At 49.6% G+C, this 25,193-nt stretch overlaps 1 protein-coding gene and 1 long non-coding RNA gene across 3 annotated transcripts in view; one reads left to right on the top strand and one right to left on the bottom strand.

The window, feature by feature from the left end:
* LOC144178691 (uncharacterized) overlaps window positions 1-8,758 on the top strand; it is a 266,572-nt gene extending 257,814 nt beyond the window's left edge. For both annotated transcript variants that reach the window (XM_077706711.1, XM_077706710.1), the window contains one exon: window positions 2,648-8,758. In XM_077706711.1, the coding sequence (XP_077562837.1) occupies window positions 2,648-3,315 (668 nt within the window). In that variant the 3' untranslated portion in view covers window positions 3,316-8,758. The remainder of the gene's footprint in view (window positions 1-2,647) is intronic.
* Window positions 1-25,193, bottom strand: part of LOC144178692 (uncharacterized) — a 166,454-nt gene that overhangs the window by 27,014 nt on the left and 114,247 nt on the right. The gene's annotated exons all lie outside the window — the stretch shown is intronic.

Here is a 25,193-nt window from a genome sequence, read left to right as displayed (position 1 = left end):
CACAATTTTTCCCCGGTTGACGCGTCCGCTTACACCGCCAGCGGCATTTCCACCGGCAGCCCTTTTCCCCCTGTGTGGCTCCCTCGTTGTTTTTTGTTTTTTCTCGCCTGACAGGCGAAGAGCGGGGCGAATGCAAAGCGTTCTGGTCACGCACACGCCGTGCCAAAACCGGCCATCGTGGTGCCGACGACAGTGTCAGTCCTCGGTGGCTCAGTCAACAGGAACAGGCGGACCGCTTTCAACCCGCGCCTTTTGTTACGCTCGGGGCGCGCGTTCGGCGGCGGACCCTCCGCCAAGTTGAATGCCCCCGCGGAAACTTTATATCCTCTTCTTTTCCAGCGGCCCATTTGATGTTGCTTCTCCGACCGCTCGTTTCTTTGTCCTTCCGTTCCTTGCCTCGTTTCGCCATCACTGTTTGCGGGCACGAAGCAAAGTATGCGTCTGCGTGCGCGTGTAAGTGCGCGTGTGCGCGTGTATAACATGTTCGTCGTTATAGCTTCTTCTTGGCCGCTATGCACGCTTACAAGAACCGCCTTTTAACATCGAGAAACCTGCTCCGCAACGTCCTAGATGTGTCAAACGGGCCTAGCGATCAGCGGTCTATTGCGATCGAACGAGAGGGTGGCAAAAGAAAAGCCAATGTGGAAGGGTTACGCCCTAATCGGACGGCGTCTAAGCGACGCTCGATATAGCCTTTCGCGCCGGCCGGAAACGCGAAGTGACGAACCTGCTTCAGCGCCCATGTAAACTTCTGAAATATATATATAAAAAAAAACATCGTGGTGCACCACTTTTGCAATATCGAAAACGTTGGCTGCTTCTCCGTAGGCAAAGACGGATGGTACGGAGGGTGTAGGTTCAGATCCGCGAATCGCGGGCACCGTTGCTTCACAGTTCTTCTGCACCTACCTGTAAGGTATAGCGCAAGCCTGTGCGCTTCTGAACGAGTTTCACGTTTAGTCCTGCATGTGCTCGCTCTGATTCAAGGAAGACCAAAGTTTCGGCAGCCGTTGTACCGCGCTACGGTAAAAATGCACGCTGGTGCGGCATTTAAATAAGGTGCCGTGCTGTTAAGGGTGAAAAGAAAAGCAAGTTATTGGCACACGATGAAAATGACTAACTTTTTAGCGTGCGTAACCGCCCCCCATCGCTCGTCATAGACAAGGTTGAATAGAGCCGCTCATTGTTACAGACCATGGAGATAGCCTTTTTTAGTATTTTACACGTTTAGATAGGTTCCTGTGTATGCAGCAAAGAAGCAGTTATTTATACGACTTACTTAGATGAATGCCCTAACAAATAAGCAGTACAGCGTTAGAAGCCGGAACAAATTTGTAATTTGTTTACTGATTAAATTATCATAGATGTTCGTATAAAGACACACTTTTTGTCAGGGCACCAGTGACACCCACAAAACACAGACGTGTCTGTGGATGTGATCGCTCGATGAGTTCCTGGCAATGTGTCTTTCAAGCTGTCGAAGTTTAGTTCGAGATACAGTGACATCGAGTGGTTCAGTTTGCTCACTGTAACGGTTTGGTTGCTACCCACACCGCCCGCGTAATGTCACAGAAAAAATGATGCCAGCCTGGGAGAAATCACATCAGTGCGTTTATTTCCGATCGCTTGTGCCGGCGACATGGTAACACTTGTCTTATCGGGGGCGCGCAAACCGTTCTGTCTTTGGCCGTCTTTGTTCGTGAAGGGAATGTCTGCAAGCTATAGGGTTGGTGACAGCTTTTAAAAATCGGAAAGAGGAGATCCAAGAAAAGGAATACATGGTCGGATGTAGATGTATAGCGACAGTACGCACGCGTAACTCCGTTTGAATAGTGTGTTTTTGACGGCGAAACACGTTACATTCTATTGTGCTCGTGGTCCTTTGTGCTGCAGTCCGCCGTTGAATGCACTCAACTCCGCGTGCAGTGATTGCTATGCTAATAGTTGTCAGCTGATAGTGGCATAGATTTTCACTAGTTCCACTGCTCCCGCCAAGCAATTGAAATCTGCGCGAAGCGTGTCTTTCAAGAACCACGGGTGCAGAAGCTCCGATAAAGAAAGTACGCGCTCGTGCCTGGTTTCGCACGAATAATGAGTCGAGAGATTGCGCTAAGTGAAGTTGTCTGCTTTCCGGTTCGAACCAGGATTGAACACCTCATGCTATTTTGGCTAACTTGGCCATTGCAGTAGAGTTGAATAAATACTTTTCGTTGTTCGAAAAAAAAAAAAGTACTGCCCATATAAATAGCGTGTCCGGATTACAGCGAAACCGGGAATGTTTTCCGCGCTTCTTCCTCAAAAGAAAGGGGTTTGTTGCACTGCCCACCATACCGACTCAGCTCGCTCAGCACGATATACACCATTCAGCCAGCACCAGTGCCCAAACCGGAGGAACATATCCATAACAGTGTAGGGTAATCAATCCGCGTAAACGTGGAGAGGGAAAGTTCTGTACTGTTTCATCTTACGGTGAGGTTCACTGCTCAGTAGGAGCGCCAAAATGTCGTCTTGTGAGGCTTCTTTGCATGCTTAGTGGATTTCTAACCGCGTTTGCCTTTTGCCACGCCTGCCTCTTTTTAGCTGTCGGTACAGTGTCTGTCGTGTTCTCCGTCTCCTGACTCGTTGTGTGCCCTCTTGTCTCGTGCAGCCGACTGCGTGACGCCTGCGGACGTGAGCCTGGCCTCGCTGCCCTCGTCGCTGCCGCCGTCGCCGTACTCGCCGTCCCCGACGTCGTCCTCGTCCTCCTCCTCGTCCTTCCCGCTGACGCACCCGCTGTACAACGCCGCGGCCGGCCCGCCACCGCTGTTCGCCACCGGCGGCGACAACTCGCCGCCGCTGTTCATGCCGCTGGCCTTCCCGCTGCCGCCCAGCCCGCACCGGCCGTACGAGCCCTGGCCGCGCCCTCCCGGCGTCTCTCCGTACTTGGCTGCCGCTGGCGTCCCGCCGGCAGGCGCGGCCCCGCCGCCCCTTCACCTGGCCGCGGCGGCCGCAGTGCTGCCCAGGCCCATACCGACCACGACCATGTCGGCGGCAGCGGCCGCCATAGCCTCGAGCCCGAGGTACGACGCAGCCTCGTTGACCGGTGTCGGGAGCGACGCGGTGGTGACGGTTAGCGCCGCCAACAGTGCGCACTGCTCTGCTTCCACTGTCACGTCCTACTCGCCCTCGATGTACGCCGCGTATGACCGCGGCGCAGCGGCGGCAGCGGCCGCTGCGGCGGCCGCCGCTGCGGCCGCCGGCATGGCGCCCCACTTCGAGCACCACCCGAGCATCCCGCTGTCGTCGTACGGGCCGTCGCTGCTGTGGTGGGACTGAGCGAGCCCTTCACCCTTCTCCGAGGACGAAAGGCAGCGTGGTGCTGGGACTTTTTTCTCTCCAATTCAGAACACTGGCCCCGAGCACCGCCCACCCCCTGCCGAGCGCGAGCCGGACGCTTTTGTTTTGTTTTTTTGCCTTGGGCCCGAGTTTGTGTTCCGCCTTCATTTTTTTTTTCTTGTTGTGCTCCAAGTTCGCGGCGCACATACATGATGTATACGTGCAAACGTTACTTGAATCACCTTTCAGTGGAGTGCTTCTGGAGAATTTTTATTTTGTCACCTTCTTGTGAGTGAGATACGTTTTCTGGCAGTCTGTTGTCATTGTGTCATCGTTGCGAGTGTTGTACGAAGTGTATTCTGGCTGTTTATATTTACCGGGTCGTGTTTTCGCCATTTAAGTTTCTAATACGTGTTGCTCGAGTGTGGTCGAAATTATCGATAGTGCGGCGAAGTATTCTCGACACGTCCCTGAACGAAGGTGCTGACCTCTGCTCACGTGTATTCGGAGACAATCCAAGTTGTTTCCGTGGCAGTCTAATGCGTTTTTCACGTAGCTTTTTACGAAGGAAAATCGGCTCGAAGCAATGAGCCTTAATATTGTCTTTTTTTGTTGTTTTTGTGTGTATTAATGTCGTTTCGGTGCAATGCCCCCGCGCTCTACCTGATATTTTATCTTTTTTTTTTACTTATTTCTTAGGCACATTCAGCTTCAGCCATGGATAAGACGTCTGGCATTCAGCCAGACAACTCCGTTAAGGCTCTAGCTGAGATAGTACTTTTTTTTTTCTGAGATTTGTAAAAGGCGCGCGTTGCGCCTGGTTGTTTGCTGTTGTACAAAGAAACTGGAGATACGCTTGGCTGTTTGTCATTTTGCAGAGTGTTCCATCCGCAAATGTATCCTACTGCTTTTCCGGTTGTAAGGGATGACCAGTACACACTAGCAAGGCGTCTGACGTGGATTTCAACTCCATTAGCCTGGCTTATTTGTCCAAAGAGCGGAGCGAAAGCGGATTTGTACTTTTTTTCTTTATACGTGCTTAATGGCAAGCAGCGAAGAAAGAAACGTTTGGCCCAAACGTATTTAAAGCTGGCCCACAATTTTCGTAATATCGGGAGTTTTTAAATATCACTCTTTGGTACCGCGCCGCGTTTTGAGTAAAACATAACTCAACCAAATGTCCGAATTAGGATAACGCTTTTGTCCTTTGTTAATATCAGTGCTGTGAAGCTTATAATCGCACGAAATTGCCGCAGACTATATTGCCTTGTTGGACGCCGCTCTGCGACCGGAAGAGTTTCACGCGTGCTGGGGAAGGAGGAGTAAAACGTTTCTGCACGAAAGCTGTGCACTAACCACCATGTCAACTTTTTCTAGTGATGTACTTTGTATTTTCTGGCCCACATCTCGCCCTGCGAATTGGAACAGACTACATTTATATGCGCACATTTTCGTGGGCGGTTTTCAACGCGAGCGAGGAATATGTAATAAGTGCGCACTGGAGAAATTTTTTTTTCACGTTACGAGGAAACGAGACATCGCTCGTTCTGCCAAAGGTGCGCGATGATTAAGACAAATAACCTTATCACTATGCGTCATCATACCCGAATGAATTGTCTCCATACTGCGGAAGCGTGCTTCCCTGCTCCCTACAGTTCGAGTTCAGCTGTAGGCATTTGGGAATCGCTGCCCCTACGCGCCTGAATTTCTCAGTTTGTAAATACCGAGAACAAGCCCATCATGCGTTTTCCTTGATAGAGCGGCAAACATGCGGGTGGTGAGTTTCACTCTCCGTCTTTTTCTTACGCGAAGTGAGTGGTCTTCTTGCTTGGAAGTAGCGTCTCTGCAGCACACTCTTTGGCTTTTGCGTTGTGTCGACTTTCTTCCTCTCAGCTTCGGCGCTCGTTTCCTTTATTTTCCTACATATGTGCGCGAAGAATCCTGTGGATGCTGTGTAGTGCAGCGGGGACATCTTTCGTCACCAAATTGAAAACGAGGGTGAGAGAACCGCTCCTTGTGGAGTACCTCTAGACCGCGCAGATATGGGCGCGAACCTCCTCCATTTCAGGATTCTATTGTGTCCTCTCAGTCGGCGCACTGGTGGCGGTAAACTTAAACTTGAGGTTGGGTAACGATATAACAGAAAACTGTCGCACAGCGGGCTACATTGCTTTGTTTTGTTTTCTTTCTGTGAGATCCTAGCTTAAGCAGTGGTGGGCTCCGTGGTACACGTGACTTGACTTACAGGGTCAGCCGCTTTTATCCGAAGCGCACAGTTCGTCTTTAACGGCTTTCCTGTACTAATAAAGCTTTCAGAAGTGGCGCCAATTACAAACGTCGCCAGCGGAAACTTAGAGAATTTCGCTCGGCGTAAGCGACATTTTTGTCTATTTGTATGGACAGTGTGAAAGGGGGTTAGGCAAGAAAAAAGGGAGGGTATGCTGCTACAAACGTGTGATCCCAAGCTGTCGTTGCTCCCACGCACTTACCTGAAGACTACGGCATAGTTACCACAAGTCTGTAAAAAGCGACCCGTGAAAGCAGTGCCTCTAAAATTAAACCGAAACAAAAGCTCCGTTACTATTCAGCAGTTTACATGCATTGCAGCAATAAACGATGCTTGTTGAACTCGGTTTAAATGCTGCTCGAATGTAGTACACTTGTGATGTGGTGGACAAAAAAAAATCTCCGGACTTGTTTCTAGCTCTCCTGCAAGCTTAGTCCTGAAGCTGATTGCTCTTAGCATGCGAGAAGACTTGTAACCCATTGTTCCACGCGAGCCTCACCGGTGCGGATACAAACATCGCTTCAATCGAAGTGCACGTGCACGTCTACTTTAAAAGGGCGCAAGATCGAAGCACCGGACATACGGAAAGCAATTGCTGGAATTTTTGGACGCTCGTAGCTGCTCAATCTGGTACGTCTTGTAAACAAAGCCGGTTGTGGAGCTGCTAATTTGTGAACTATGTTCAAACTGAATCTCAAATGTTTGATTTGTAGGGCACATTGTAGCAATACATCACCGTGAGTTGTACTTCTTTTTTTAATTACGTGCCTTCCAACTAGGGTGCAGGGTTTGTTCGGTGTTACTGCATCATTTAGAATGTAAGAAAAGTGTGAAAATTCTGACCGCCAATAGGTGAAGCCACAAATCCTGTCGTATTGTTTTGTTTTTCGAGCATGTGGGATTTATGATAATCGCATCCCAGCGACGCAATTCGCTTGGTCTCAGACGAAGTTTAGAGTTGAGGGTGCGCCGTGTTGCGTCTAAACGAGGTGGAGGAGGAGAGTGGTTGGCGACGTCCGACAGAAAACTTTTTTTTTTTTCTTCGGATGGGCCCGCGACTGATATCGTCGTCATTCTTTCAACTCTTGCTAACCTCATAATCGCAAGCGGAATCTGTCAGCTGTGTTGTCCCCGTCCGCGACGGAAAGCCAACAGAAGCGCTATTGTGGGAAAGTGAACTTCTCGGGGGCGCCTCCTCGTAAGACAGATCACAACAAACTCAATATACACGCACACCCGTTTTTCTTGTACTGTAAAGTATCGAATGCCGCTTTTGATGTAAAAAAATGTATTTAGCGCCGTGTCGGATGATACCTGTTTAAATTGCAGCCTCGGGCAGTCTTGCCTCCGGCTGCCGTCGGAGAAACAGCTTGTTCGAAGGGCCGAGGGTTTGTTCTCTGCGAAGAGTATCGACTCTCACACCTCGCTACCTGGCTCTTTGTTTGGGCCACGACCTGAGAAATCGCTGCAGTCTATGACTCTGGGAGCGGGCAGAGAGAGAGATAGAGAGACGTTTCGAGCAACTAAGCATATACCGTAGTGTCAGTGGATTTCCTGTTGGAAAAACCTCTTGTCCGACCCTCGATGGTGTTGTCATTTTCCCGGTCATTTTCCGCCACCCGAGTGAAGCTCAGCTACTCGGTTTGTTTTCTCACTTTTAGCCGCCACCGCAAACAACGGTGGCGACGCTTATCTCTGTGTGACGAACTGCCCGTCTCCCGTACCGCTCTTTGGGTGTTAGTGTTTGCGTGTACTAAAAAATCTGTGTACGTGGGGAACGCTACTCGACTGGGAGTTTCGGTTCTGCCGAGACTGAAGGCATGGTGCTATAGAGGGAATCCAGGGCAAAACAAAAAAAAAACTGTTTTTGTGTGTGTTTTTTACGCGAAAGAGGTGTGGGCGTGTGTAAGTCACGTCGCGTGTCGTTCGACTGGTGGATCTCCGTGGGTTGCGCAGGGAGAGTTCCTGCTGGCACGTAGAAGAGGCGTTTTTTTTTTTTACTTTTTCTCTTTCTCTTTCTCCTCGGAAGCTAAATATCTTTGTTTCTGGGAACATGTCCCGTACCGCCCACTTTTCCCCAGTTATTTTCTGATATGGTCTAGAGCCAGGTCTTGTTTCGTTTTTTAGTTGCTTCGCTACGTGCCGGCTTCAGTGCCTGTGAAAAGCGAAGTGCATTACGAGTCCATTGGGACGTCGCATTTGAGGGTAGGTGTGATAGACGCTAAGGAGTTTGTAATCCCGCGTCACTTGCCAGTCACGTGAGGAGACAACCTGCCGGTTTCTCGGCAGCGCTGTCTGAATGCACCAAAGTGTCAAAGAATATAGCGCTCGTTTTTGAGCTTGTACGTTGTCTGTTCTGTGTTCGCCTTAGCAGAAAGTCAGTTCGAGGGAGTCCCATGGCTTGCACAGATAAAAATTAAAAAAAAATGTCGGGAGGGACTAGACACTGTTTTAGTACTTCTTCAGGTTAGCAGCATTAGTGGAACTGTCACCCGGAAAGCGAGACTCAGCTATGCTACACAAGAGCGTTTGATTGCCTCAATGACGTTGTTCGGGTACTAGGCCTAACCGAACTGGTAGCGGGTGACCCAACAAAATCAAGAAAACTGAAAGGGAAGGGCGGAGGGCAAGACTCAGATTGGGCACAGTCTGTTCAACCTGCGCAAATGCACTTCTTCAGCCTCGACAATTCTGTCCCGTTTGGTTTTATTTTTTTTTATCTTATTTTTTTTTTCAGTGGGAGCTTCTATACTTTCAGGTCCCCGCCCGAATTTCGTCCAAGTGGCTCAATCAACCTCTAGCTGGGCGAAGCGGCTCTTGAGGCTATCACGTACTGAAAGCTCCGTTATCTTCATGGGACTCCCGGGTCGGCAGTGGCGTTGCTTCTTTTTTGTACGTGTAACTGCGTAAAGCTGCGAAGGAACGAAAGAGTTCGTCCGTGCGTCAGTTTGTTCGTCAGTTTTCGCTATGTCCTTGTTGGTGTAGGCGAGCGTCAGTCAGTGAGCCCAGTTTTGCGCGGAGTTGCGTGTTGGGACACTCTCATTGTACGTGCAGCAAGGTCTTCTCGGTCTGCTGTTCTTTATACAGACACCTCGGAGCATATATAGTTCGGTCGTCCAAGGTTGCAACGCCGACCCTTTTCCACTCTTCCAGAAATATACATTCAGTGTACGGAAAAAAAAAAAAAAAACACCGCTCAATATTTGCTTCCCGTTATTTTGCTGTCCAATGGCGTGTGCACTCGACCTAAGCACATACGTCACGACTGCGTCAATATGACGTCGTCTCAGATAATAGTTATTTATGAAGATAAGCATAAGCCATAGCTACCTGGCACGAGCCTTCGATTATTTTAACAGCCAAGAGCAGCAGGACAAAAACCAGGGGATAAAGTCAGGGCATTATTGGATTTAAAATGTTTTGTTTCGAATATGATTTGAAAGTATCCCTTTTAGCGCGGCATCCTTGGACGCAGAAGAAATCTGTAGGTCGCTGAGCAGTGGTGTTCAGACCGAGGACGTTTAAATAACCTTATGTCTCAAAGCAAAGCCGGAAGAAAGGACGAATTAGGAGTACACCAAACCCTCGTTATAACAAAGCCGCCGTGTAAAAAAAAAAAAAAAAAGACTTTGTTATAAACGGTACTTAGCCAAACGCGGGGATGTCTTGATCTCCCTGCACTGCAATTCGGATAAAGCTAGGATTCGAGTAGAGCGATTTTATTACAACGAGGGTTCACTAGACGCCTATAGAGATCTCCTGAGATATGCATATGTACTGAAGCGAACGTTATGATCCCCAGCACTGGGTGTCAACAAAGAGAGGAGGTTGGTGTCCTGGCGCAGAGTCCTTCGAAGGCTCACGCACTAGGTTCACCGCCACTTAGTTCGGGGACCGCCCGGTAGGGGCGTCCTCAACGAATGTGATATAGCGCTCTCTGACTGTACTGCGTGGATCCGATCGAAGCGCCTTCGCAGGCTAGTTCGTGCCCTCTTCCGCGTCGCATACCTGGAGCTCAGCGGATCGAAAACGTCTGCTAATTGTCCGCGTGAGGTGTGGTGACTACCGTCTTAGTTCCGCCTTGTTTTCCCGATTAGACGTCTTGTAACTCGCCCTGACCTGTGATTCGTGCTTGTAATCCGGAGGCAGCAAATTTAAAGGGACCCTGTAACGCTGTCGATAAGCGCTTTCACTCTTTCCTTCGCGTCTGGAACCACTGCGAAGGCTATGGTTATCGCCAGCACTGTGCGGAACTGCGTGATTTGTTCGTCGCAGCAGATACGTCTTCCGTTTCGGCTTTGTTTTTGTGGCTTTTTTTTAAGTTGCTCTCGAAAAGCGTTCGTTGCTGCAGCTAAACGAAAACCGGCCAACAGCCGCTACATGACCTCAGTGACGTAATTCGAGCCGTCAAAGAACGTCAAGACCCGGAAAGAGAGAAAAATCTTTTGATGGTGTTTACAAGTTATCTGATGGGCATAGAGCAGTAACTTTTGGCTGAGGTACTTTGCGACCCCCTAATATAGGTGCTGGGTGTGTTAAGTGACTGCAAGCATTTAAGATTTCAAAAAAGTCGAAAAAGTGTTGTAGGGTCCCTTTAACATCGCTCTCTTGCTCGCTACTCTACGTTTATTTCGCCGAGTGTCATAATCCCAAACTGAATTTGAGTGATCCCACCGTAACCAGGGTTTGTCGTTTGTCGCTAATTGTGAACACTGGCGTTACTGTCACTTAGTGGCCCGGGTTGCGAGTAAGGAGAGCTCGGAAACAATCACAAACGAAAGATGAAAACGCACAGGTGCAAAAGAAACAGGCTATGGCTTGGCGCGTGTTGATGGAGCGCACTGAACGACTGTGAAGGTGTCTTGGGGGCCTTGCGGACCGCGGTTCTAAGTCGGGGTGTCGGACGTGTGATATGCAGTTGTGATATTGGCGTTTACCCTCGGGAGGCGCAGTAGTGTGTGTGCGTGTGTGCGTGTGTGCCATCTTGAGCATGCGACCGGTTTGAGTCAGGGGACCCCAAGTCTACACGCGGGTCAAGTTTTTACTTGTTACGAGTCACGTTCGCAGCCAATGAGTCCGAGCACACACTTCGAAGATGATAATGAACGAGTACAGCTAGTGTTTACACCTTTGGAAGAGTGTTTGGGAAAAAAATGCAGATGTTTGGAGCAGTTTGTAAAAGGATATTTTGTACATGAATGTCGTTGCCAAATAAAAACTGTGAGTCGAGAAACGTCGCGGCTGTGTGAGGTGTCTGATAATTCTGTGCATTACTTTTGTTAGCCGGAAGCGACTGGAACAGCCGGCTCGCAAATGTTTGTATCCGTTTTTTTTTTATATTATGCAGCTGTTGAGAAGAGTCGTCCACGCAGAACCGGCAAGCCCTAAGCCGGCTTAGAAGGTGAAGAAGCGAATTTCGTCTTCAAAAAACGGGGCTTTCTCGAGTAAAAAGGGGGCTCGAAAAGAAAAAAATGCAGAAACCACTAAAAAATGCGGGAACCTCCCACTAACGCGAAAGATTTGAAGGTAGCGAAGCTGTACGCAGCCTTCACGACCATAACGACGGTTTAAGTCCACGATTGCAGCCGATTTGCTTCTTCGCTGTCGCGATGAACTTTGCTCCATCTTTCTTGCTATAACGGCGAAGAAGGAGAAAATCGGCTGCGATCGTGGACAGCGCGAGGAGGGGTATACTTCTACGAACAAACGAACGGAACGCGCACACTTAAACTAGGCGCCGCAGGTGCAACCTGAACAATATCACGTGTTCTGGCTCGAGCAGGTGGTGTGATTCCTCTTCCCAAAGTCGCGGCCGAGGGATTGAGCCGTTTGACTCTCGGGTACTAACTCACGGTCGTGGCCGAGTGGGTAACACGGCTGGCTCTGCCAAACTGATTGTGACGGCCTTTGTTGGAGCTCGACCCTGTGCCGTCTTGGCCTTCGGAGTTTGTCTTTTGCACAACGATTTACGGACAAGTCTCACGCATGGTGTAAGGTTTGTTTGCTTTGTGGTCAACGTAGGCCTATCTCCCTAATTTGGTAGGCTTGGCTTGACAACTTACGCTCGAGGCACGCGGCGAATACTGGAGTTTTTACAGCAAAGCTGTATACTTCTACCCCCAAATAATTTCATCTCCGGGACAAAAACGTCAAGACGTCAAAGCCTAAGAGGCTAAGCGCATGCGTCGGGCTAATCAGGTATACAGCATGAAGCTCAGAATTCGTTTAAGGAAACCAAAAACCAGCCTTGAAACCACATTAGGAATGTAAGGCGCCTGTAAACCATGGTACCCCCCCCCCCCCGCCCCCACCATGTGTTACTGGTAAAGATTATGCTTGCAGATTATCTTTGAAGGCTAGTCAGGACTGGTATCACTATAAATAGAGCAGTTCTTGCCCAAGACGCCGAGCGCGTGCGTCAGGCTAAGCAGGACCCAGCCGAGCGCAGTGTCAGCCGAGAGAAGCCGAGAAGCCGAGAGAAGCCGAAAGAGAGGCCGAGTCAGAGAGAAGCCGAGCGCAGTGTCAGTAGATGAGGTATTAGAATGCCGTTACTGGGGCACGCAACTCAGCAACGGCGGCCATTCTGGCGTTTATCAGCGTTGCGAGATTTCCGCAACTATGGCCTCGCCGTTACCTTCGACCTGATCGTTTATTAACAACACTACCGAAGATGCAGAAAAACGGCATCTTTGGACACACTTGTGATGCTTGAATGCTGTTGCACGCGTTATCTTTGATTCACATTCGGAACAACGTCATCGAGTAAATGGAGCTTTCAATAGCTCCCCGGCACCACCGTAGTATAACCGGTTATACCCAATTGCAACAGTACAAAAATAGGGCCAACGGGCAAAGAGAATTTTGTCCACCCGAAGGTGGAGAGAAATTAACGGGAAAAGCTTTCTTACGACCCGCCGCCAGGGGGACAAGCCCGGGGGGACCCCCCTTGTCCCCCCTAGGAAAAAGCCGGATAGGGTGGGTTGCTGGGAACGGGAACTTGGACATCGGGATGGGTTATGGGAAGAAGGGTGGGAATGGGGGGAGCAATTTCGCTCCAATCCATTTGTCTGACTCTCTTCCAAGACTGATTGCTCAGCGAGGGCATCAGACAGTGCCAATTGCCAAATATGCGGTCCCTGCCACGGCTAACCGCTCACCCATAGGGTCCGATAACTGGGCCGTCGCCCGTAACCAAAGAACAGGGAGGACAAGCTAAGCCTACCAGAGTTGACTGACCAATGCGCAGTAACAACAAAATGGCGGCGCCCACCAACCGTCGCAGTGTAAACAAATGTCACGTAATGCGAGCTGACCAATGATCATGGCGGCGGCACGGAACAATAGGAGAAAAAAGGGTGCCGATAATCTGTACCCGTATCTAGTAAGACTAGCCGAACGCGAGCGTCAAGCCCGCCGATACGACGAGAAACATTTCATACCCTCGTCCTCCATCACCATTTGTAGTGGTTTACAACAGCTTTGCTGGACATCCACTTTCGCATGGCGGGATGACGACTTTTTTTTTTTTTTGTGGCCATCTTAAGTTGGCATGCTTAGCTCGACGAACCTGCACTCGGCATTTTCTTGGTTTTTTAAACTGCGGACACCGTACGCAAACGATTTGCTCAGCAGTTTCGCCGTTTAAAAAGAAAAAAAAAGAACATTCAGTTTATGTTCCCAGACTTTCCATGTTCAAGCAGCACATCATACCTTTAAGGGGGCACTGAATCACTCCGACGGTGACAATATCATGCAGTACACGGTTCTTTCTGCAGAGATTCGAACTCGAGCTAATAAAGTCGCAAAATTCTGGCGAAAAAGGGCGTAAGGCGTGGATCAAAGAAACACAAACAGCAGCGCTCGCGTTTGAGAATCTTTGCTTTTTATCGGTTCCACAATGTTCCACGAACGGTTCCAAGTTATTATGTCCACAATGTTGCAGCTGACTGCAGCCTTTCTCTTCCTCGTGAATAGGTTCCTAGCATTGAATGCTGCATATATGTGTTGCAGACGGATTTAAAATTTGCATTCCAACGTAGAATAACAAACCCGTGAGAGCCATAATTTTTTTTGTCGCGCCAGGTATAATGATCAACGGAAGCTTTCAATCATGCACAAAAAAGGGCTCCTATAAAGGGGGACCGCACTTTTCCGTTCGCACGCGTTGTCTTTTTTACGCCGCTCCTTATCTTGTTATCGGAGAAGGAAATTTTGTCGCCTTCAGGCAAGGACAACGCTGGGCTATTATACAGTATCAAGGTGTATCTATCGCACGCACTGCCCGCCAAGCCCGTTCGCATCTTAGTCTGAAACAGGCTAGGCGTTGGCTCCCATTTCTCTTGTGTTTTATTTCATTTGTGGCACCCATTCCCGGCGTCGTGCCAAAGAGCGAGCTCTCACAAAAATGGGGCGGGTCAAAAAGGAGCACCCTTTTCAAGTGGAAGGACAGTCGAGGCATCCAAGGCTGGCCAACGCCCCACGATTTGGACGACTCAGGTTCAAGTACGCTTTCGGCTAAGGTGAGTTTGTGGGTGAGACAGGGTGAGCGAACGGGGTAGGAGCTCTTGAACACAACCACAGACTTCGAGTTGGGTGTTTGGATACGGTTGAAGTTGGAACTGAGGTTCAAGGCTACGCGCGATTGATTGATTGATTGATTGATTGATTGTAGGGTTTAACGCACCGACGCAACGCAGGCGGTGAGGCGCGCCGTAGTGGAGGGCTCCGGATTAATTTTGAACACCTGGGGATCTTTAAGGTGCGCCGAAATCTCGTACACACGGAAGTTTTTGCTTTTCGCCTCCATCAGAAAAGCGGCCGCCGTGGCCGGGAACCGAACCCGCGACCTCGTGCTCAGCAGCGCAACGGCTTAGCCACTGAGCCACCGCGGCGGGTAAGGCGACACGCGAGAGCAGAGGCGTACTTCTAGGCGTCGAAAATTATCTGCCTGGTCGCGACATTTAAGGTGTGTAGCGAAATGAGGCAGATCTCTCAAACAGATGTCTTCTAAATTTTTATCTTTAGGCTTACCTATACGCCAGCGATAATTTATTTAGCCTTTCTACTCAAGTAACGGGTACTGGATTCCAGGAGACCATACATTTACTGGTGCCTACTTCACGCCCACTGTTTATCGCTCTGGTTTTCATTCAGAAATACCTGTCCCGGATTCAGAAATTGTGGAACGCCGAGGAAGATGTGGCAAAAAAAAATTATGCGCTTCTCCGTCTAACGACGACGACTGTTGAACGCGAAGCTTTTTCGTGATGGATTCGTGATGGATGGATTGAAGCCAAGCCCACACTGCGAATATGCGGTTCGATTCCGACCACGGGAAGCGCTTTTTTCTTTCACTTCATCCACGATCATTCATCATCATCGTCAGGGAAAGTTGGCTTTCTAAGCAGGGCGTATTGGCGTACAACGGCATCCGTGAATACAGAAAAGCTTCCTTTAAAAGAATATGTCTCTCATTTCCGGTGTAATGCATTCAACAACTTACTGCGAACACTGCCGGCTAAATGGAAGTACCCAATGCAAAGTAGTGGATTATAGGATTTCGGTTTCGCGAGCACTGTATGCATTACGTCTTCGCGAAGAGCTGCTGTGTGCGTCCAACACCACGCTGCAAACATAGTACGTGTCCAGCACTTTCACTATCTCCGTGCTCGCGGACATCAGCGCGTGCGTAGCGGTTCCGCTGTTCCGGCCATTTGTGCCTAAGCTTTTCCCCTGCGGCTGCACGCGCGAAAATTTCAACATTGTTGGGGGGGCTACTGTATTATACGTTGGGGTTTTACGCGCCTGCGCTACACCTGGACATGAGGCGTGCTGTAGTGGAAGGTTAGGGAATATTTTCGCCCACCTGGACGTCTTTAAAGCGCGCCGAAATTTCGACACACGGGTGCTTTCGTTTTTGCTTTTCATTATAAAAACTACCGCCGCTGCTGGGATTGAACTCGCGTCGCCCGGCTCAGCATCACGACGCCTTAAATAACTGATCCACCACGGCGGGTAGGGGGTGGGGTGCTGATAAAAGCGCCTCACGCCTAAAAAAAGTTGCGCAGAAGTTCTGACCAGAAAATGTGTTTTTGGCTGTTTTGTGACAAAATACAAAATGGCATACACTGTTCTTCACATTTGCTTACAACGCATTGTGTTCCTGATTTGTAGGGCGTGTCATTGCGTAGGTTGCGCCACGTTGTATTTCATATGAGATATGAGCCGTTATCTCCATGAAATACCACGGAAGGTGCACCATGTTTCACTTTTAGTCTCGAAACCACCTACTTATCTGCCTTCCCTCCAAATAAACTTGGAGCCCTCCCTTTCAATAAAAGTGCTCCTTGTGCGTTGGGGTAACATTAAAACACTTCAATTCGAAACAGCAAAGATGGATGTGTGCAGGTATACGTATGCCGGGAAATTAACAACACATGCATGCGCACGTGGACTCATTTTGTTTATATGCGTGTGCCTCGGGAAATGCCTGGCTACCGCGGAGTCCGTAAAGCTGTATAAATGTTATTGCATTCGGAAGGTTGTTACATTACATACAACTCTTACAGAAATTAGCACTTTGAATAGCGTATTATAAGGACGCTTTTTTTTTTTTTTTTTTTTGCTTTAACGGCTCTGATCAGCCCTATTTCATGACTCCGCGCAATTGGAGAGCGGAGTCATTTTCCCCAGCTTCGATTTCATTGAGATTGGGAAAAATTCTACTTCCGCTTTTTGACATGCATGTCCACAAACTTTGTGCAATGATCAAGTTTCTTGTGTTTGTCTTTGAGTGGATACGACACCAGGTAGATAAGATACGCACTGTCAAAAAGACTGACCCAACCGCCCCATGAACCTAAGTCAGTGTGTAAAGACATAAAAACGTAATTTGGTAGGCTACCTACAAATGGTGCGTTTCTAATCGATGCAGTACCTGTCGAAAAAAAGAGAAAGAAACAGTATCCTTGAGATTAAGCTAGAAGCACCTGTATTAGGGGCTAAGTTCACTCTCGGACATAGTAGCGCATAGTATGATGCCAAAGCGGGCGGGGAAGTCTTAAGCCGATACGTAAGTACTAGGCGCATTATTCTGTCGCTAACGTTGTCTGCGTTGGGTCTTACAGAGGGTATACGTGCACGAATGGTATCGGCCTACAAAAATTTCCATCTCTGATAAGCAGGATTCAAACACACTTATTGAACTGTTGCGAAATACCTTCCTTTTTTTTTTCTTTCCGAACGCCATCAAAGCTTAGGAATGACAATTCTTAGATGACCCTGTCTTCGAAAATACACGACATATACGCAAATCTTCTGGTGCATGAGCTACATTGAAATGTAAGCGTTAATAGCACCCTTTAACGAATCTTTCATACGACCGACTCCCGAGCTAGTTTTGTTCAACAAACCCAGTGTGCAGTGGGTTTGCAGGTTTTGGATATGTGGCTGGAAAGTTCCGTTTCCAGTGAACCCAGTGCACCGGCCCATCGAGAGGGCCCCTGAAGCAGTCATTGGCCACTTGTTGCAGAAAGCTCGCTTCAGTGCTCAGCACCTCGAAAGCGACGGACATGCCTTGGTGTTGCTCGCACTCGGGTTGTAATCCGACTCCAGCGGCAGGAGCCGGACACAACGCAGACTCTGTGTTCACGCCGCGTGACGTGCTGGCGAAATTGCCGCCCTGCATCGGCGAAACAGCCGGACGAAACAATAACTCAGAAATGCCACCGCCCAACGGAGTAAGTAAGGATCGCCGCAGTCTGGTGCGTACATCTGTCCCACCGAATCGCATCGCGTGCGCCTCGACGAAACACGGGCGGCTCGCCGAGCCCGTCAGGGCTCATTCCTTTCGCCGAAGAAACGCATCGACGATCATCAGGACGGACGCTTATAGAAAGAAGCAAGTATATACTGTTGGAAACCGCTGGGCCTGTGTGGGGGCTTTTCCGCACCGTTAGATCACTGTCCGGTAGCAGCACACACCTTCACGTCCATAACGGAGCACGAAGGCGGGTCACGGTCGAGATTGCCCCAGGGAACCGGTTGCGAACACGAGTGTTGCAGTTCATTTGGTCGCTGCCGGCAGCTCGGCGGGAACCCGACAAGTCGCATGGAGCATTTCAGGTTGCGCACCGAGTGACTGCGCAGGCGGAACCAGCGCCTCTTGCACGCTTGAGAGGTTCATTTGCATGGAACTCGGCTCGCAACTTTGGCGACACCCAAAGGTATAAGCACCGCGCCAACTTCGACGCGCGCGGTCGCCATTCGCGCCGCTTTTTCTGGCACTTGTCTCGCGGGCCTTGAAGGCGCCGGAACCTGCCCTCGCCGCGTGTATGCCACCGCCGGCTCGCTTATTACGCATGCAGCGACTTTGGTGACCGTGTCGCTTGAGCACGGTTACACATGTTTCGCCTAAAGATGCGCGCAGTTCAGGAATGTGTCGCCGCGCCGCGCATTACCATAAGGCGAAGGCAAGGGTGGGTGCGACACCGCCGTTTGGGGCCTCGTTCGCGTCAACGTTTCTAATGGCTCAGCTGACGGTAGTGTAAGCGCCGGGCTGTAGCAGACTTCCACGGCAAGAAAGCGAGCTGGTACAGTCAAGGCGAGTACCCGCCGCGGTGGCTCAGTGGCTAAGGCGTTGCGCTGCTGAGCACGAGGTCGCGGGTTCGATTCCCGGCCGCGGCGGCCGCTTTTCTGATGGAGGCGAAAAGCAAAAACGCCCGTGTGTACGAGATTTCGGCGCACGATAAAGATCCCCAGGTGGTCAAAATTAATCCGGAGCCCTCCACTACGGCGCGCCTCATCACCTGCGTTGCGTCGGCGCGTTAAACCCCAAAATCAATCAATCAATCAGTCAAGGCGAGTGACACGGAGCGGTAGCTTCTTACCTCGATTGGCCACGCCTCCGTATGTCCCGCTTAGAGCACTCTGCAAGGCATTGCTATCATATTACACTTGGAGTGTCTTTAGCAGCCCCCAACACGTTTCAAAAGTTTGTTCCCGCGTGCGCATGCTCGACACTTTTGGCATAGACTCGAAAGATAGAACACATTCACCACTTTGTAAGTTGCAGAGGTCGAAAGCCCTCCGTTACGTCGGAATCACAGGACCCCGATTGTTTCCTTCTCTCTCTCTCTCTCTCTCTCTCTCTCTCTCTCTCTCTCTCTCTCTCTCTCTCTCTCTCTCTCTCTCTCTCTCACTCGCTCTCGCTCTCTCTCGCTCTCATTCACATTATTTAGTAAACAGGAATAAACTTTTCATCCCAAGACCCACCGACGAGTAATGGTAAATAGACGACATGTAATTTGAGGCAAAGGCTGCAGAACGTTCTTTTAGAAGGAGACGAGCATCACCGTTTTCTCTCCTGTCCAGTCCATTCATGTCTCTTGGCATTCACTGTGTTGCCCTGACGGTCCGCTAATTGCCAGTTAATCTGTCTGTTAAATTAACTTATGCTGCCTTCAACCCAAGTTAGTTCTCTATAATTGGCTGGTCGCTTCTTATTCCGAAGTTTTACACCGATCATCCTCCTTCCCATGGCTTGTTGGGCTGATATAAGACTTTCTTCAAGGGGCAAAGGAAGGCGCTATATTTCTAACCCGTAAGTAATCACCGACAATACGGATTGTGTATGTTTCCTTTTAGTGGCACAGGTAAACTACTGATCATTACCTGGGTTCTTGAGCAATGCCCGAGTCCTAATTCTACGCCGTACCATTTCATGTGGTTTGAATCAGCACTGACCATTTGTCCAAGGAGGTTACATTCACCCATTTTAAAGCAAAGTTTTTCACCTCTACCAGCCAACGGTTCTTTCGTGGCGTGCGGGACAATAAGTTCCCAACGCGGCGGAGGCGACCACTCGGCGGTCGCGTCGGCGGGACCATTCCGTCGTCTTTGTCGTCTGCTTTAGCGACGGTTGTTTCGGGCTTATTTGGCGCAGCTCCGCGTCCATTGCGCACTTCCTTCGCACGGCTTGATTAACTTTTTCGATCGCACCTCATGGGTAACCCGGACCACGACGGAATTATATAATCGTACGGCAAAGATACGTTAATGATTGGTTTCCAGTGCGGGAAAACAAGATATGGAGACCACATAGACATCTGGCCGCTAGAGAAACGCTACCTTTTGTGCATTGCTTGCCGCGAATGGGACTCATTTTTCTAAATCGGTGATTCCCAATTCGGTTGTGGTTTAAGAGGTATTACAAAAGGCGAAAGTAGCAACTGGTTCAGATAAATAGAGATTATGAAAGTTCCCTCAGCTTTCTCGCTGGTCTCAACCTTACTAAACTGACTAGTCTAAATCGGTATAAATGGGAATCACTATGCTCACATGCCGCATTGTTTCGTTGTCTGCGCTTGTGTCGCGCGGTGATGTAGCCCCAAGCTAGCACATCAGGATGACTAGGTTCCGCTGTCTCACCCATCGAAAGACGCTCCTCTCCGTTTAATTTTCCTGACTCACGGCTGGGCCACAGCGGCGGCGTCCGCCGCTGTAGCCCGGTAGCCACGTGTGTGAATTCAAGTGACGTCGCATGGGCAATTGTTGGGGGTGTCGGTTAAAGCTTTGCTTTCCAACCACCTTCACAGCGTGGACCGGAGCTATTTTTTACCAGTATTTCAATGTTTATAGGCTAATGGGGTGGATTTCTGGGCGCCAGTTTGGCTCATGTATTATCCATTCAGACCAATTGCTTACTTATATCAGTAAAGATTCTTTAATTTTCCCTTCAGACAGGCTAGAAAAGTTCTGTAGATATAGTGCCCCTTTGCTTGACTCCCGTTTTGAACAGGAACGTTCCATCCGTCGTGTAATGGATATAGCCCGACCCTTGCAACACTTGTATATGTCCTCCAAGATTATTATGTCAGTCTCCTGTATTACCCCGTATTCAAATTCTTCCAGTACTGCGGCAGTGTATACAGAACCAAGCACCTTTGCGTAATCTATAAACGCGCTCAGAAGGGAGCCATTATGCACAGGTTTCATTATTGCCTAGTCGGCGACATTAATGTCACTTAACGTTGAGCGAAATTTCCCAAGCCCAGCCTGCTCTCTCGGTTGTGGGAAATCTACCGTGTTGCCAATAAAATTAACCATTGTCTTTGCAATTAACTTGTTTACTACAGGGATAGGTTTATGGATCTGCAACTCCTAAACTCCTGCCATCACCCTTCTCATGGATCGGAATTAGTACCTTAGAATTTTCCACGCAAGGGGTACCCCTGACGCATTCTGAGAATCAGCATTCCTTTCTAGAACGATATCTCATCCATCATTTAGGTGATCCACGATTACTCCGTCGTCTGCCGCAGCTCTCCTCTCTTCATACCCTCGAGCATTTTTTTCTGCACCTCGCCGTTAGTTGCTCCCAGGATATCGTGGGCCAAGTTTTCAGCACTTTCTGCTGGAAGAGAAACCATCACACTAGCTACGAAAGTGTGCAATTAGGTAAGCACGCAGTAATGACAATGCAACAAACTATTAGGACATGTCTAGCACGAGGACTTCGTTGTCGCCGCACCAAGTAAACCGCCATTGCACGAGATGTTCTTTGTCAACGCGCCGTTCAGAGCACGTACTCAGGTTTATGCAAAGGTGATTAGGCACCTGTGAGGCCCAGCCATCACCACCGCGACAGCGGCGAGAACGCTAAACCGCAATACGTTTAGCGAACGTGGTCTCCCTGCAGACGCAGGAAATGATCGCAGGCACCTGCAACCTGTGCTCGCTTGTGTTAGAGAGTGACATAGGCAATAAAAAGTTCCGTGCAAGCGCTCGTGCGCCGTTCCACTGCGCGTAGGAGTAGGGTGGTTAGGGAAGGCAAATGCAACGGAAAGCGCGTGCGGGCCGCTGGAGCGGGTGTGTGGTGGGGGCTCGCTGCCGCAACCCGAAGCGAGATTGCCCCCACCCCGACCCCCCGCAACAACTCTTGATGGGAAAATGAAAACCATTAGCGGCGCTTGGCTGGATGAGCTTCCGAGCACGCGCCCTCCCAAGTTTCGCGCCTCGGGCGCTAATGAAGCGTTACAGGGGTGTCCGACCGGCGCAGCTCGGAGCGGGCTGTGACGCTGAGGTGAGCTTACACGCTCGCAGCTCTGTTCGCACGCGAGCGCTGTGCAGCAATGGCATGTCCAGCTGGTCTCGCCTCGCAATAGCGTCGGGACATGCCGTCGGTTATGCCGAGGAGAACGGGGGGTGCGCTGTTACTAATGGTAACGTTCCCACCCTGGAAGTAATGTTCCCACTCCCACTGTAATTGCGAAGCTCACTTAGCTGGCACTTGGAGGCGGGCCGGACACGATGGTAAGAGAAAGAAGGGGGGGGGGGGAGGTAAATCTGGCGCCGTTTTCTTTGTGCGAGACAATTCAACAGGAACAGATAGAAGCAAGGCAAAATTACAGAGACAATGTGGGGTTTAACGCTCCCTTTGTCCGCTTTGGTTTTGGTTTCGTTGTGCATTTGCGTTTGCAGCGGGCGTGACTAGACATGTTTTATAGAGCCTGAATTCGTTCCGCTGCGCCCCTTTTATGGCCCAGCGCGGAAACGCCGGAGTACCGCTAATTGCGTACACAACTCACCTTAATGATAAAATAATCGACTGAGAGTTGCAAAACCAACTGGCCTGTCATTATAGGGCCGGTATGAAACACTATGCGCGCTTATTACGGAAATGGAACCGTTTCCGTCATATCGCAACAAAAACAGTGTGTCGTTGTGCATTGCATACTGCGCAACAAGATAAAAAAGCTCCCCGACGTGGAGACGGCGCGAGGAGAGGACACGCGACGAGCGTCACAAAACCAGGTTGGTGAGCGCGCGAAACTGCAGTTGGAAACGCGCTAATGGTCGGCAGTCTGCGCATGTCATGGTTTTCGAGCGAAGCTGTATATTCATCCTCTTTCCCACACAGCATGCGTCAACGGAAGTCGCGCTGACAAAGCACCGTACCCACTCACTCTACGCGCTATGCTTCAGGGCTAGTGTAAACTGCTCTGTAGCTCTCAACACAGTAGAACCCGGCTATTACGTTCCTCAGTGCTGCGTTTTTCCGGCTGCTACGTTGTTTTTGTCTAGTCCCGGCACAGCTCACATAGAGTCCCATGTATTCAAACCCTCACTGTTACGCCGTGGCTCAGAGTACGTTCCCGGATTATGCGTCGCAATCTGACACTCCGAACCCGCCCGGGCAACATGCGCGACCTCCATTTTGACGTTTGACGAGCCTTGGCCAGGCTTAGCTATGGAACTGACTGCATGAAGCCTCACGAGGGTGCGATTCGTCGCCACTAGATGGCCTATGTTACTCTGTTATCGCCATCATCACTGCTCTTACAACGGAAGTTTCACTTCGGAATGCCGGAAATGCGTGTTTGCCTAAAGCCCCACCACGGGCTCTCGTCGTCATTGTGCGCTTCAAGCTTTGAGGACACCGTTGGACTTTCAACAGCGAACTTTGTCGTGCCTTGATGGCGTCGCGAAAACGGGAGGCGCTTTCCCTTCAAGAAAAACTTGACGTACTAAACGCAGTAGACAAGCAGCCAGCCCGGAAGAGAGTCGACATCGCTAGGGACCTTGCATTGCCGCGCGTGGTGTTTTCCAGCGATCGCAAAAAGCGGCAGACATTCTCGAGTTTTTTTAAGGTTGGAAAGTCAAAGTTGCAGACATGCATGGTTGCGAGTCAAAGCTACCCTATTTTCGTTCATTGTCGAAGTTTTACTCGCTACTGCGTTTTCCTGGTTGTTACGTCTTGTCTTACCGGTCCGGTGAAAAACGTATTAACGGTGATCCACTGTATAATGTAGGCATCTCGAAAGAAACTATTGTGAAATTGGCCGCCAAGACGGCTCTCTCATTACGCGGAGTTTCATTTACTTGTCACAACTAGTTAGTGTACAGTGAAGTTGTGCCAGAATGCCCTTCCGCTGTCAATACAACGCTGTATACGCAGGGAATATGATTACAGAAAACGGCTGTAACTTGTCTCGTCGAAATCAACCCAAAACAGATTATATCATAATTATCCACTAAGGCGACTGTATTATTACGCTGACTTTAATTTACTTGTCCCAAACAGTTAACAAAGTTGTAAATCTTGCAAATTTACACGCTTGTTGTCAATACATGGACTTGTACGGGACGGAACCAGACTGCGCAATGTTTGCCTGCTAGAACATAACCGCAACCCCTCAAAGTTTTATTCAGCCAATTACTTGGAAGTGTGATCATTCTCAAATTACAAACAAGCGTGTTTTGTTTCGCGAAATCTTTGAAGTGGGCCCAGATGGCCATCCTTCGCTAGGCATCCTTCTTCCCAAACTGGAACGGCAGTGAACTTTTTTAGGGTCGATGTCTCTTAGAGGCAGGGAGGGGCTGTTGGCGTCTCCTGTCGGCGTCGTCGTAAGCGTCGTCTCATGTAGTTACAGTACTAAAACACCGGGGAACTCGTTTACGCTCCGCGCTAGAACGTTACACCTACTAAAACAAACAAAAAAGAAAACACCGGGACACTTGCTTACGCCTCGCGCTAGGGAGGTTCGAGCTTCAAAGACAAGAGACTTTTACAGCAAAGCAGTATACCTCTACTCCCCAACGGTTTCATCTCCGTTGGCAAAAACGCCAAGGCGCCAAGAATACACTTATACGCTGCATGCTTCGCCCCTCCCCAGGTTTCACGTTAGTGGAGATGGCACGGGATTATTTTTCTTTTTGTCAGGAAAATGAGAGGAAGTTTCTGTAAAAGGAAGTCACAGCGTACTCGCTCATTAGCCTTGATCCGGCTATTACCAAGCAACATTTTGGGGGTGGCGCAACACCTACTGGAACAGGCGATCTGCACACTTAAGCCACGATCTTGGGTGACGAGAACTGCACCAAGGAAACTTGCTTCAACTGCTTGCCATCTTGTGCGTAGAGACAGACGTCCTGCTTTGATGTGTACCGTGAGATGACAGCGGCAAGCAATACGTAAGTGCACAACCTAAAAATTCCACAGGCCACAACCCCAAGATAACGGGACTTACGACAGCCGTTTTCGATCACCTATATGATTACAGTTATATTCCAAGGAAAAAATGTTGTTCTGAACGATTAACTAAAAAACAATTAGGAAAGATCCATCAGTTTCTTTGTCGATGCGAAACATATACAATTAATTAATATCATACAGGCACCCGCCGCGGTGGCTCAGTGGCTAAGGCGTTGCGCTGCTGAGGACGAGGTCGCTGGTTCGATTCCCGGCCGCGGCGGCCGCTTTTCTGATGGAGGCGAAAAGCAAAAACGCCCGTGTGTACGAGATTTCGGCGCACGTTAAAGATCTCGAGGTGGTCAAAATTAATCCGGAGCCCTCCACTACGGCGCGCCTCATCGCCTGCATTGCGTCGGCGTGTTAAACCCTACAATCAATGAATACCGTACAGGCACTTTCCTTGAATGCTCGTTAATCTCGTTCGACTTAACAAGTATACATGATACGACTAGTACGAGTATTTTTATGAGCTTCTACCCAGATCACCGAACGGAGTGACGTAACCACTGCCATGGGCCACATCAACAGCGCAGCTTATATATGCGGGAAACAGTAACC

This window comes from Haemaphysalis longicornis, unplaced genomic scaffold (assembly GCF_048455015.1).
Source record: "Haemaphysalis longicornis isolate Haplotype H1 unplaced genomic scaffold, Haemaphysalis longicornis Haplotype H1 scaffold_4, whole genome shotgun sequence".
Taxonomy (NCBI): domain Eukaryota; kingdom Metazoa; phylum Arthropoda; class Arachnida; order Ixodida; family Ixodidae; genus Haemaphysalis; species Haemaphysalis longicornis.
Note: the sequence above shows the minus strand (reverse complement) of the source record. Positions and strands in the feature narration are given on the sequence as shown.